Genomic DNA, 13607 nt, shown 5'->3' on the forward strand with positions numbered 1-13607 from the left:
ATTCGGCGGTCGTACCGAAAGATCTAGCACAGACCTAAGGCGGCAAAAACGTGTTAACGGCGACCAAATGAATAGTGATAGGCAACTCACCTGGCGTTAGAACCAGCATACCCATCCAATATCGGTCTCGGATCTGTAGGGTGCGAAATTTTGTGCTTCCTGGCCGACGAATTACTCGCCCTGGGCTCTGTGGTGCTACCGGAGCTGGATTTTGGTGAGGAAACGCTGCGACCGAACCATTTGGAGGGTTTGGAAAGGAACTGAGTGATGCCTGCGGTAGGCGAATTGGAACGAAGGGAAGCAGGACCGTTCGGTGAGGACGAATCCTGGGGACTCAATGTATTGGAAGACGGAGCACCGCGTCGTGGCATTCGGCCGGTAAAAAATAAATTTTTGTGTGTCTGTAGGCGTCGTCTCTAGTCGTCCTTGTCGTCCTGCAGCAGGGAAATCAAAGTCAGGCCACGACATCGAGAAACAGCAAAAGTCGCGCACCAGCAGCGCTTGTTCGTACTTAGTATCGATATTTCCTGACTGTCGCGTTGTGGTTGGACGATATGTGCATGAAAGTAATAAAGCAAGACGCGTACGACGTCGTCGACGGTGGAAGAGTTGGGTTTGTTTGCCTCCCCTCTGATGCCAAATTGAAATTATGCCTTTCTTGGCCTTCTACTCCCGCGATAAGTAACGGTTACTTATTTGCCATCTCAGGACGCCGTGAACGCTCGGAAATAAAAATTGCAGGGGGATTCTAGTGAAAACCAATGGAAGGTACAGGTCCGGATGCTTTTTGGGGCGACCCAAAAATGTTGAGGGCATCCAGGCAAGCCTATTAGCCTAAAGAAAAAGTTTTTTCTGCTCAAAATCTATGTAGTATCTGTATTCCAAATGGTAGAAGCCATTCTTCTGTCTTCTCTGTCAGTTGATGGTGATTTTAGATTTAAGAGCATATGCAAATCTTACCCGGCGGCCTTTTATCCCCTTCGTTGACTCACCCCAAAATACTCCTGCTCAGATAGCAATATCCAAAGATACATACGCTTGAAACTGGCTCTATCGAGGGGAAGGTCACTTCTTCTTCAGCTTAATCGGTGGAGCGGACGGACGGGACTTCTCTTAATCATCTCGCAGTATAGTTTAGTCAAAATTCAAAAAGCCATACAATAGAAGGTCATCACCGTATACAATTCTTTATTTATACGAGGGCGTGGCGAAGAGCAAATGTGGATCATCACAAGAAGTTAACAATAAACATCGACAGGAGCTCTCCCAACGTCCAATGATTTGAAGAAACACTGATCACAGGGAACGGAGAGCTCAAAAAACGGTGCATCTACGAAGTAAAGTAAGGATCGGATGCCGCAGTCGAGTAAGGGTATGGAAACGTAAAAAAAAGCTGTCGCGAGCACATGCGTTTCGAAGAGAACCGATAATACACCTCCCGGTACTCGGATTTGAGAAAATCGAGCAACGAACCGTAGGAAGGTATTTCCATTGGCCGGATATTCCAAACCCGCATGAGACTTCGTTCGGTTCACGCCTGCGAGAAGTTTAATCGCCGGAGAGGCACCATTCGACATGTCTGCTCTCACGTCGGCCCCGAATCGAAGCAGTGCGACCGTTCCTGGGGCAGTGTCCAATCAATCGTATGTCTACATGTCTATTGACAATAGCAGTTGCAATTGTCACTGGAAACAGGTACGTACCATCATCAAAAGTCGACAGGTCTATTTGTTGAGCCATCGAGAGTTAATATTGGCCCGCTAACCTCGAAAGTGGTCATGATTGGGCGTGAAAGGTTTATGCGGATATTCACAGCCATCGATGACGCAAACTTAGGGGGTGTATAAAAAGAACCGAGATAGAGGTCGCCAGAGAGCTTTGACACAAGTATTGTTGCAAGCACGGAATCAATCGGTATTCGCTGTTGTCTTCATGCGGTTTATGGGTCCATATGGGTGCCATGTTACATAGTTCACGGTGGTGTTTTTCCGCGTAAGTTCTGTATACAGATTACTGCGTCAGACCGTTAGTATTTTCAGTAAATATACAGAGAAGGTATAGCGCTGACCGGGACCTTTCATTCATGTCTCGAAACGGGGTTCATGCATAAAGTCATTCAAAGCGACGCGCTGAACGCTATGAGGCGTCGGCAACGTCATCCGTGCGCCGTACAGGTACACAAATAAATCGATTGACGGTAGATATGATAATCTGGCGACAGGAGTCCAAGAACTACGGGCTCGGTCGTAGACTACAATCACTGTAAGGCGAAGTAAGCTAGAGTCCGCCATTTTAAATAGAAGCACACTCACCTTTCATTGCCTTGCTGTAGCCTCACGAAGTTGGAATATAAAACGGGCCTCCAGAATGTAGACACTGCTACAATAATGACTGAAGAGCCGACATTGTACGGAATGACCACTATCCCAGATGAGCGATAGCCTGCTCGAGGTATGAGTTCCTGCAACCCGAATCAATACAGCTCTCAAATCAACGCATATAGAGCCGCTCATCGACAAACATAAGCGAAAGTAGAAATCCAAAGCTATCGTGAACAATCTGCACGACTTATACAGGCAATTAATATGATTCACTGTTGGGATTTTGCCGGAAAGTTCTAGAATGGGCAATCCGGCATCATGCCGAGAGTCGCTGAGTAAGCACGAGACTAGTAGAAAGTTGTAGTACATTCTAGATTACATTGCGAAGTAGTATAAATACAGGCTCTGTAGGAGCCATAGAATAACGAGTTCATATCAACTGGCTTTACCAGCCAGGAGTCTACCCTGCGCAACACCGAGGATTCCAACATTCACCATTCAAATTCTGTCGGCAGTGACAGCGGTACGCTTGAGTATACCTCTTCTACTCTCGAAGTTGGGATGACAATGCGACCCTGTGAAAAAGAAATAGTTGAATTAACAGAGTGTGGACAAGGCTGGACAAGAGACAGGGACCTATGTTTGCGCGACAAAGGCAGTGATAGAAACCAATACTTTGTCACGCCGATGGTGAAACGGTTATCATGCTTGCCTTCCAAGCAAGCGGTAGGGGTTCGACTCCCCTTCGGCGTAATCTGCAAACTTCTTAAAAGCATATACTTTTGGACAGTTAGCAGTCGCAGTGTGGTGTAACTGCAGGGTTGCGCACGAAACCTCCAAGGGGGGTAAGTAACTGTTTGTTACCGACCCCACCCCAGGGGGTGGTTTTGCTACGGTAAGTTACCGTTACTTACCCTATCACGTGCAGTATCACCTGACTGACGCGTTGCGATTGCCGAATTTTTCCAAAACCCTTGTCTTCGTGTTTTTGTACGTTTTCTTGATATAAAGAAGGGTAATTCAGTTGTAAAGACCACCCATATGTAAGTATACAATCTATGTTGAAATATGGATGTAATAGTGCTGAATTGTCCCGCTCAACTACCTGTCACATGACAAGTAAGTTACCTCGACGAAAACCCCTCCGGTGAGGGGGGGTAAGTTACCAGTAAGTTACCGGTAATTTACCGGGAATAAACCCTGGTGTATCAAAACCTAGGGTTTCGTGCGCAACCCTAAACTGCGTTCAATGACTCAAGACTCAAGACTCACGTAGCAAGCTCAAGAGCCAAGACTCAACAGGGCTGCGCAGGAGACCTCAATTCGGGCCCCGGGATCGACAGGTGACTTTACCGCTGCAACAGTAAAATCTTTATACAAAATGTTTAGTGTAACAGTATCATAGCGTTTACATATCGTCGCTCTGGGTTATGGAATCACATATGCAGCCGGCCTGTAAAAACCAACCGGCAGGCGACATCTCTGGCCATCACAACTCTCGTCTATACTGATAAATACCACACCAGAAATCGGCGCGATTATGCTGAGAGATCGCGTCCGTCCAATGGGCATTTTCACTGTGGACGGGTCACCTTCCACGTCTGCTAAAAGGTGACCTATCCTGCGGCTAAGAGAGCTACCGCAGGCGAACTGATCGAATACGCAGAATCAGACACGACGAAGATATGAGAAGGAATATGCAGTAAGTCTTCCACTTACTTATGGTTAATGGCGGGACCGAGCCGCGTGGCCATTCGAGGTGGCATCGTCTGGACGGTGGGCAGTAGGGACAGCAATTCCTGCATACAGCGTAATTCTTCTGGGTGCTTGTCTCAACCCAAAGTTTATTGCGCATGACAAGAAGTCGAATGATCTCAGTACCATGCAAAAAGTTGGTCCACCAAGACAAATCAGCAAGGAGAGATCGCTCCGGAAGGATCAAACTTAATTCCAGCTTGATGGGCAAGCTGCGCACATAACCCGACCTATGGAAGAAACAAAAGTGAGCCAGAGTCGCTGGTATTATTGAACGACTGGTCCTTACCGATACGCCGTCACCGCCAACAAGATCCGGATTTTCTTCACCTGGATACATACGTATGGCACGGGGATAGACTATTACGTCCCTGACCAACAGTCCATTCAACGCATCGATTTCGAAGGAGGCTCTTCAGGTGGCAGTAATCAGCACAATGTGCAGCAACAATGATGGTGCTGCAACATACAATGATTTTGCGACACGACCAAAATAGGTGATAACGCACAAAGACAGCGCACCAAACTAACGGCGCATTCCTGGCTTTATAAGCGGTCAAATTCGCCTTTCTTCCTCCTTCTCTTAATCGTCTTCTGCGCGACGCAACGCCCTCCCGGCTCTCTACTTTGCTTCCCTTTGTGTTATCCCCGTTGAACAACAATGTCTGTGGCACTCGGTTCCTCGTTCGAAGACCTCATTTTACCAGAAGTGGATACGGTGAGCCGTATCGTGTTCGTTTATCTGCCACAGGTATTTAGCTGTACTGCAGGTGCTGGGAGACCTCCTCGCATTGGCACGGAAGTTGGTAGACATGAGCGCTTCATTACCAGCCGAAATGGTGAGGTACCCAACCTCTTATTCTCCCGCTGTCTCTAATAAGTGTCTTCCAGAGCGTTGATAGAGATGCCACTAAGTCCGGACTCGCAGAACCACCTATTAGCCCGATGGCGACCCCGACGAGTGGTGCGGTGCGTGGTTCACCCCAGCCTCACACATATACGCAACCCGAAATGTACGTTGATGCGCGCAATGCATTGGTGAGTTCGTCCGTATATCGTTTCTGCGTCGGAGCTGATTCGCTGCAGGTTTCGTTCTCCAGAATTGAGCAAGTCTGCAGCAGATTCAGACGAGGGGGGGTTGAGGAGAGCTCAGACCGAACTCGTGTTTCGAAAGCTGCTGGACCCCCATTCCCTGCCACCCGTCCTAGCGTCGCTACTGCCTCCGAATACTCAAGCTTCCAGGCAGCAGCGGGAGATTTGTTTACGCCAGCACGATCAATCTATGCCGACGCGACGTTCCCATTGGCATACACCCAGACCGAGACGCAGCCCATCCATTCATACGATCCTTCGTCTGCCTATGGTCCTGCAACGAGCCATGGTTTCTCGTCTGCCTTCCGCTCAGCGCCATTTGGAGGGTACTTGCCCCCTATCGAGCCCCGGTACACCGGTGCGCGATACGGTCGTGCCAATCCATTCAGCGCACCTCCTCCGAACTTCAGCCTTTTCGAGCGACGGGGGCCACCCACTCAGAGGCCATCAAATGAAGGGCATATATACCCCAGACCTGGCCTAATACCCAGGGCGCAATTCACGACGCCACTGCAAGGCGGTGGGCCCATCGTTAAGCCCCAGACCAACTCAACGGAAGACCGAGTCTACAACGCCCCACCGGCACCTCACTTTGTTGCTGCACCGGTTCCTAGGTTCCCCATCACGTTCGACACCAATCCTTTCAATGTCGATGCAGTTGAACGAACTCCTCCTGCGACCCCCCGACTCAACCTCGGCACTCTTGCACCCTCGCCGGTAGCAAGTACGCCGAAGGCGGAGGTATCCCACGCCAGAAACGCGTATCAGGACAGGCCCGTGTTTACCAACCCATGGGATAACAACAAGGTCATTCATGAGGATACGTTCTCTGATCTTGCTCCAGCTGCATGTATGCAGAGTGCTAGGGTCGAGAGCCCCAAACGTGAGGTGGCTGGTGGATCTAATCGTCGTGAAGAGACACCCAATCAGACTAACGGATTTGGGTTCGCAACCAGCTCCCGTACCAAGATAGAAGGACTTGACTACAACGTCCCATTCGAAGATATCTTCGACCTTGACCCCGCTGACCCGAGAATCGCCTGGTGGACTGATCGTTTCAACGAGATGCGCGCCCTTGGAATGATTTGACTCTGTACTTGTATTTGTGTACCCATCTGTAAACCTAGCATGAACACGGACACTGTGAAACTGAAAAGCGTCTCACATATCAACGACCGAAATAGCCTTCTCCACGGTCACCGAAGTGAGGAGGTAAGCACATCTTGACGAGTAGCTCGAATCCTGCATTCATCTGGGTATGGAAGACGGGGAGTGATTGTCGGAGGCAATGACGAGCGAGGTGGTGTTGGTGTTGGTGGTGGAACGGACCAAATTGCCGAGCTTCGTCCGATCGTGCCCGATTCGCGCAAATTTCACTCCGGTGTTTTCGCTGCAAAATTGTGTCCGAGTAGGTATTTATTAGGGATGAGTGTACAATAAGGATAAAGATGGGACTTGGGAACAAGAGACTACCCCAAAACTAAATTGAATCACTGTTCGGGTGCCAACAAAGCACATTAGCCTTCCGGTGCCTACTGCCCACCCCCATTCTTCGACCCAAGGAAGGACTCAAAAATACCAGTGTCGAACCCTCCGAGACTCGTCAAAGATGCGAGGTTACCAGCCGGGCCTCCGGAAAGAGGCGAAGCAGACGACTGTTGCGATTCGGAGGGCGCTGACGACGACGACTCAGAAGTCTGCTGAGCAGCGGGGGGAGGAGAGTTGGGGGAAAACGACGAAGGCGCCATGGGAAACGCGGTAAATGCCTTGGGGTCAAGCCCAAGGCCGGATGTACCGCTACCAGCAGAAAATAAATTCGAAAAACCGCCTGGCATTCCGAATCCGGATCCTTGAGCTCCTGCACCTCCTCTGCGTCCCTGAGCTCTGCGTTGCATGAGTGAGAACATATCGAAAGACATGATGATTGCTGCTCGAATATTTGAGCGAACTTTTCGTCGGAAAAGAAATAAGCAGCATACCTGGATTAAGGAAAGTGGTATAAAATATAGAGGAGGGTATCACTTGCAAGTTAAAGCTGAAGCTTGAAGCCCAAGTGGTGGTCAAGGGCGACTTGACTGAGAAATGCAGAGCTGCTCCTCATCCCTTTATACTTTTTCATGGCCTCTGCATTAGTACGGCACGATAAGAACGATCCACTCGCTCATGAGCGTCTCTATCTCTTCCTGTAATCCCATATTTAGGTTCCTGGGTGTGTGGCGTGTCATGCAGTTGAAATAACAACGCCAGGTGACCAGGAGTAGGGAACGTGTGCCAGGTATACATGTGGGTTACTAAGAAGAGTATCAGAGCCGCAAGAGACGAGGACGAAGCAAGATATAATTGTGGCAGTCGACCACTGGTCGAGGGAAACCTTTCACATTCGGACAAAGTCGCTACTACTAGATAACGAGACGCTTCCGAAGAGATCAAGAATGAGAGACGAACACCCGTTATCTAGAGGCATGGTTGGCGCTATTTAGGGGAACAGTAGTCGAAATGCGACGGAACGCCGTGATGACTGCCAAATCAACAGGCAAATCTTGTTGTGTTCTTGTTCTGTTCAGAAAAGTTGTGACGGCTCCGAACGCCTGTCACGACACACGTGTAGCGTTACCGTGCGTACTTCCGCAAGTCACAAGTGGCGGTGCAACCAACTCTACACTCAGTCTTGCGCCGGTACGTCATCTGAAAGCAATTTGTTCTGTGCTCAGTACGCGCCCTGGGCTGGTTATTAAAAGGTAATCTCATCTCCTATAGGCTTTATTCTCGGATTGAATATGTCTATCTAGTACCACGAATATCCGAGTCTACTAGCCACAGCGAGGCCTGCCACTGACGGCAAAACTTCTTAACTCTACTTCCTCCGATTTTTTTTTAGCAACAAGCATACACAGTACGATATTCGAAGCCGTTTTCTCATCCTGGATTTAATCATTTTTAGGCTAGAATGGAATCACCCAGTTCTCAGGTGGTCAAGGCCCTTACCATACTGTCGAGAGACGCCGAGAGCGGTCCCCTTTCATATGGAAAAACCCTCGGTAACAACGGTTCGCTGTCGCAGAAAGACATCTCCGGCCTCAGAAAAAATACCTCCTCACTCAACGACGACCTCGCAGTTCTGGATTGGCTTTCATCAGTCGTACCGCGTCGACGAGAGGAAATACGGGCGTCCATCATATTTCAGACCGCACTCCTCACACATTTACCTCCAACCAGCCCCGAAGAACACTACTTTTTCCACTGCCAACCATACAACGACACACTTTTATCTTCCCTTCCCGTCGAGATCCTCACCGCCATTTTCCAATTTGCCGTGGACGGCTCAGAGTATGACGACTTGGACGTCAAGCACAGTTCAAACTGGGTGATCAGCCATGTTTGTCGTGTTTGGCGGTCGGTAGCTGTATCAACACCGAACCTCTGGACATCCGTCTCCATTGAAGATGATCTTCTCATAGATGATCCTTTTACCGACGATAAAGCGATGCATCTTAAGGAGTACCTCTCGCGCTCCAATCAGAAACCACTCCGCATCACACTGTCGTCCTCGTACGATATCCAAAAACATCTCGAGATACTCTCGCCCCATTTCACTCGCTGCACCAACCTTGATCTCACAATCACTGATGAAACTCTAGACTTACTTTTCGCCATTTCCAGCGGATTTTCGAGTCTCAGAAGACTAACCGTCGTTGTCGAGGGGCGTTATGTTTTCAACGATATCCAACCTGGGCTTTCCCCGAGTTTGAGTGGGCTACCGTTCATCAGTAGCTTTGGTAAAGCACCGTGTCTGAGAGACGTGCTACTTCAGGGCGTAGGCATCTCGTATCTTGAGCTCCCTCTGACCAAGTTAGAGTCCTTTACCGGGGATATATATCGATATTCCGAGTATAAGCTACTCTTCTCATCCGCACCACAGCTTATCACGGCGACGTTAAACGTGTTATGTGCCGCCGCCACTTTCATCATTCTTCCTGAGCCACTCATACATGTCAAACTTCACACCCTTTCACTTTATACCGACATCGAGTGTCTGCGAGGCCTTCGTCTTCCATCGCTGGAGGTCTTTCGTATCCAGCAAATCTACTCGGGTGGACACCATTGTTATATCGCCGAGCTCATTCGAGAATCGGGCTGCCCTCTTCGTAGCCTATATCTAGAAGTTCCGGCGCTCCCGTGGTCAGAGCTCCAGCCCATCATCGAAGAGTGCTCGAGCACTCTCACATCGCTATCCATTCGGGTTAACAATAGTTCAGCATCGCAGGTGCACGACGCGCTCGCATTCAACGGTGCTTCCTATCTCGCACCTTGCTTGAAAGAATTATGCATTCGCGACGATGATTACTCCTTGAACAAAGGATTTGAAGCTTCTTTCCATAAAATCACCTTCTTTAGTATGGTGTTCTGGCGGTGGTACTCTAAAAGGGTCACACAGCTGAAATCGTTGACAATGTGTGCGCCTTATTCACCCAGGCCGGATGAAGCTCTGAGGAAGCTGCAGGAGCTAGAAGAAGATAGTCTAAATGTCGAATTTCATGGTTATGCTTGGACGAAGATGATATGAATAAATGCGATATATCGTGTATAATACGTAGCTCTCTTGCCATAAGTGACTGAGTAAATATTGCGTTGCTACTACTGTATAATTTCGACCTTAAGTTCACATAACGTGTCACAGAGGCTTGTGAAATGAAGATATGCATACCTGATAGCATGTCACAGCTCTCAGTGAAGGGACGAAAGAAGGTTCTAAATTAGTGCCCTTTTTGAGCAAGGAATAACAAAATACACATGTCCTGAGTGTCTACGCGCGTTCCCAGATGTTTCCGTCGTACCAGCGATTCGGTTTTATGATGCGGCCTCGACAACCCCGTGACCTGTTCTCTTGCCAACATCCGGCCCGTCTGGTGAATCCAGCGATCCACGACGTCACCACTGGGAGTGAAAAAGTACAATTAAGAAGGATTGAACTCATGCCCTAGTTGCTCAGTCGCAGCATATAACCACAAAAACATGACAGTGATGAAGATCCTACAACATGAAGATGACCATACCCTGTCTCAGCCATCTGTGAAGATCTGTCCGGCTGAAGATGTGGCATAACATGTCACAAACCGTGAAGGTAAGGTCGAAATTGTACAGTATGTTCCGTTGTTCCTCCGACTGCCGCTTAAAAATTAAAATATCAGTCCTTGGACTTCACCAATGACTTAAGAGCCCGTTCGTCTACCTGATGGTAGTCGAAATGTGATGCAACATCGTGATAACCGCCAAATCAACAGGCGAGTCTGGTTGTGGTTCTTGTTCTGCTCAGAGTAGTTGTGACAGCTCCGAATGCCTGTCACGACACACGTGCAGCGTTACCGTTCGTACTTGCGGTCCGAGTCTGTGGCGGTGTAACCAGCACTGAGCATCTGCTGGCAGTACTTGGCCGGCACGTTATCTGGAAGCAATCTGTTCTGTGCTCAGTGCGCGCCTTCGGCTGGCTACTGGTAATATTAACTGTGGCCTTTATTCTCGCTCGATTGAATATGTCTATCTAGCGGAATATCTACTAGCCACAGCTGCTAGTGATTGCAGAATTAACTCTACTTTTACCGGATTTTCAAGATTTTACATCACGCATACTCAGTACGATATTCGAAGCCGCTTTTCCGTCCTTGATTTACTCATATTTCTCTTTTTACCAAGCTGGAATGGAAACCCCCAGTTCTCAGGTGGTCAAGGCCCTTACTACAATGTCGAGAGTCGCCAAGAACAATGCCCTTTCGTACGAAAAAACTCTCGGATCCAACGGTTTGCTATCACAGAAGGACATCTCCGATCTCAGAAAAAATAATTCCTCACTCAACGACGACCTCGTGGTTTTGGACCGTCTTCCGTCAGTCTCACAGTATCGACGAGAGGAATCATGGGCGTTCCTCACATTTCAGACCGCACTACTTACTACCTTACCTCCAACAAGCTCCGAAGAAGAACACTTCTTCCATTGTGAACCATACAATGACTCAGCCTTATCTTCCCTTCCCGTTGAGATTCTCATCGAGATCTTCCAACTCGTCGTGACCGGCAACCTCGGCTTGGCAGAGTACGACGTCCTAGACGTCAAACACAGTCCAAACTGGGTGATCAGTCACGTCTGTCGTGCTTGGCGGTCAGTCGCTTTATCAATGCCGAGTCTCTGGACATCTGTTTTCATTGAAGATGACCCGGATCTTCTGATGATAGACGGTGTGCCTTTCACCGAAAATAAAGCGACACTTCTCCAAGAGTATCTGACACGTTCTAATCAGTATCCACTCCGCGTCGCACTGTCATCTTCATACGATATCCAGAAGCATCATGAGATACTCCTTCCCCATTTTACCCGCTGCACTGACCTTGACTTTACTGTCAACGAAGAAGCTCTAAACATGCTATCCACCATTTCTTGCGAATTCCCGGGCCTCAAAAGACTGTCCATCGCGATCGACGATATCTCTCACTATCATAGCCTTCCTAGGGACCCGCGTTCCACTACTACGTCACCACCCATCAATGGCTTCTCCAAGGCACCCCATCTACAAGAGGTATCGCTTCACGGGATAAGCATCTTTCATCTTAGACTCCCCTTTCCCCAGTTACTGTCGTTCACCGGAGATATATCGCACTATTTCGAGTGTCTGATACTTTTCATTTTGTCATCACGGCTTATTACAGCGACGTTGAACATGTACTTTGTCCCTCCTTTGTCCCATCTTTCTGTGCCATTCACTCATACCAACCTGCACACGCTCTCTCTCTACACCGACATCCACTGCATACGAGACCTTCGTCTGCCGGCGTTGGAGGTTTTTCGTATCGAGCGAATACGTTCTGGTGGATACCATCATATCGCTAAGCTATTTCGAGAATCGCGCTGTCCGCTTCGCAGCCTATATCTCGAAGTCCCAGCACTTCCATGGTCGGAACTCCAGCCCATTCTCGAAGCCTGCTCAAGCACCCTTACATCATTATCCTTTCGGGTAGATATGGTCTCTGCTTGGCATGTGTTCGATGCGCTCTCATTGGACGGCGCTTCGTGTCTTGCACCTCGCTTGGAGGAATTATACGTTCGCGACGATACGTCTTGGGACGACTATATGGAAATTTCTTTCGCTGAAGACCCGTTCTTGGACATGGTATTCTGGCGGCGGGATTCTGATGGTGAAGTTGCGCTACTAAAGTCCCTGACGGTGTGCTATCCAAATTCACCCATGCATCCTTATGCTCTATTGCACCTGAAGGTACTTGAGATAGACGGTTTGAAGGTCGAATATCATAAATACGCTTGGACGAAGAAGATATGAGTAAGAGGACGCGATGTCTCGTTTAAACGTGACTGAATATTCAGATAGATTGCTTGCTTTCACCCTCAGACCGCCGCCTTAACATCTCAAACTCACTTCTATCTTCAGCAATGATTCAAGAGCATTTTCGTCCTCCAGCTACACCCAATGATGAGAATGACCTTGAGAGATACAATTCCCCGCCATCAGTCGAGTGTTGTTTGTATGGACGACCCGTGTTTAGTATTTTCCTCTGCTCCAGTCATCGTCATCGATCACGCCACCTTGCTGAAACCATCTCCGAGACTAGTCACTCAAAATCGGCCTGGTCGGGAGTTCGGTGCTGACCGTAGGCACGGACGTTTTGTACCTGGCATACGTTGGATGACGATAGTAGGCGTATCCAGTATTCGTTTTTATTCCGAATGGCCTTGCAAAGAATCGATAATGAACTATTAGACTCCATAATGAAATTTTGTTCCAAGAGATGCCGACGTTGGGAAAGACCTCAAGCATGCTATGCCTCGTTCTTATACCTCGGATGGTCATAGATTTTATTCAACCCACTAGAATTACAACATAAAGTCACTTAACCAGGATTTGACCTTCTCCTAACACAAAAGGCAATAGCACCCGATATCTCCGGGGTGGCAAAAAGAACAAAGGAACATAGTTGACCGTTAGCACAGCCCGACCCTGAAGGTCTTCGCCCTTTCTCTTTCACTTTCTCTCCCTTTCCCTTTCCCATAAACCACCTCAACCCAAAGACGCGTCCTCCCTAACAATGTCTCCCATCCCATTATCGATCTGGCAGAACCCCGCAGCAAAGTGGCACTTCATTCTTCCTCCTACTTACCAACCCAAGGAACCGGCGGTAAGTCGCGAGATTTCATCTGGTTTAATCTACCCGTAGGCGCTCAACACACATTTCAGACTGTCATGGCGCAGGCCGCAGCCCTTACCTCCCAGATCAAGTTCTATAACATTCCCAACAAGGCATGGTCACCCGAATGGGACCTCTACGACGACGCGTTCAACGAGGCTGCCTATCGCGCAGCCCTACAACGAAACGCAGATATCCCCCCTCGAGAGGAGCGTACCCAACCTCAGCTGGCCTGGGAGCAGAACGCGG

At 48.8% G+C, this 13607-nt stretch overlaps 4 protein-coding genes and 1 non-coding gene across 5 annotated transcripts; 4 read left to right on the forward strand and 1 right to left on the reverse strand.

Annotated features, from left to right (window-relative positions):
- Window positions 1–86: 86 nt before the first annotated feature.
- EV420DRAFT_1275538 (uncharacterized protein) lies at window positions 87–371 on the reverse strand (the record flags this gene model as incomplete). The annotated part of the gene is made up of 1 exon (XM_060467906.1): window positions 87–371. The coding sequence occupies one exon, from the start codon at window positions 369–371 to the stop codon at window positions 87–89; it is 285 nt and encodes a 94-aa protein (XP_060326689.1).
- Window positions 372–3002: 2631 nt separating this feature from the next.
- Window positions 3003–3074, forward strand: EV420DRAFT_t209. Its single transcript has one exon. It is a non-coding gene; the product is annotated as a tRNA-Gly (tRNA).
- A 1663-nt stretch (window positions 3075–4737) lies between these two features.
- Window positions 4738–6608, forward strand: EV420DRAFT_1647252 (uncharacterized protein; the record flags this gene model as incomplete). Its single annotated transcript, XM_060478020.1, has 6 exons — window positions 4738–4794; window positions 4847–4915; window positions 4968–5114; window positions 5163–6222; window positions 6353–6380; window positions 6434–6608. The coding sequence occupies 6 exons, from the start codon at window positions 4738–4740 to the stop codon at window positions 6606–6608; spliced, it is 1536 nt and encodes a 511-aa protein (XP_060326690.1).
- A 1223-nt stretch (window positions 6609–7831) lies between these two features.
- Window positions 7832–9863, forward strand: EV420DRAFT_1566466 (uncharacterized protein). Its single transcript, XM_060474067.1, is given in 4 exon segments — window positions 7832–7906; window positions 7947–7949; window positions 7961–8012; window positions 8110–9863. The coding sequence occupies 1 exon segment, from the start codon at window positions 8116–8118 to the stop codon at window positions 9730–9732; it is 1617 nt and encodes a 538-aa protein (XP_060326691.1). The 5' UTR covers window positions 7832–7906; window positions 7947–7949; window positions 7961–8012; window positions 8110–8115; the 3' UTR covers window positions 9733–9863.
- Window positions 9864–10574: 711 nt separating this feature from the next.
- EV420DRAFT_1566470 (uncharacterized protein) lies at window positions 10575–12936 on the forward strand. The gene is made up of 4 exons (XM_060474068.1): window positions 10575–10660; window positions 10712–10799; window positions 10860–12496; window positions 12545–12936. Exon 3 carries the CDS (start codon window positions 10865–10867, stop codon window positions 12494–12496), a length of 1632 nt encoding a protein of 543 aa, XP_060326692.1. The 5' UTR covers window positions 10575–10660; window positions 10712–10799; window positions 10860–10864; the 3' UTR covers window positions 12545–12936.
- Window positions 12937–13607: the final 671 nt, after the last annotated feature.

Source organism: Desarmillaria tabescens (assembly GCF_030435595.1).
Source record: "Desarmillaria tabescens strain CCBAS 213 chromosome Unknown EV420scaffold_40, whole genome shotgun sequence".
NCBI classification, from domain to species: Eukaryota; Fungi; Basidiomycota; class Agaricomycetes; order Agaricales; family Physalacriaceae; genus Desarmillaria; species Desarmillaria tabescens.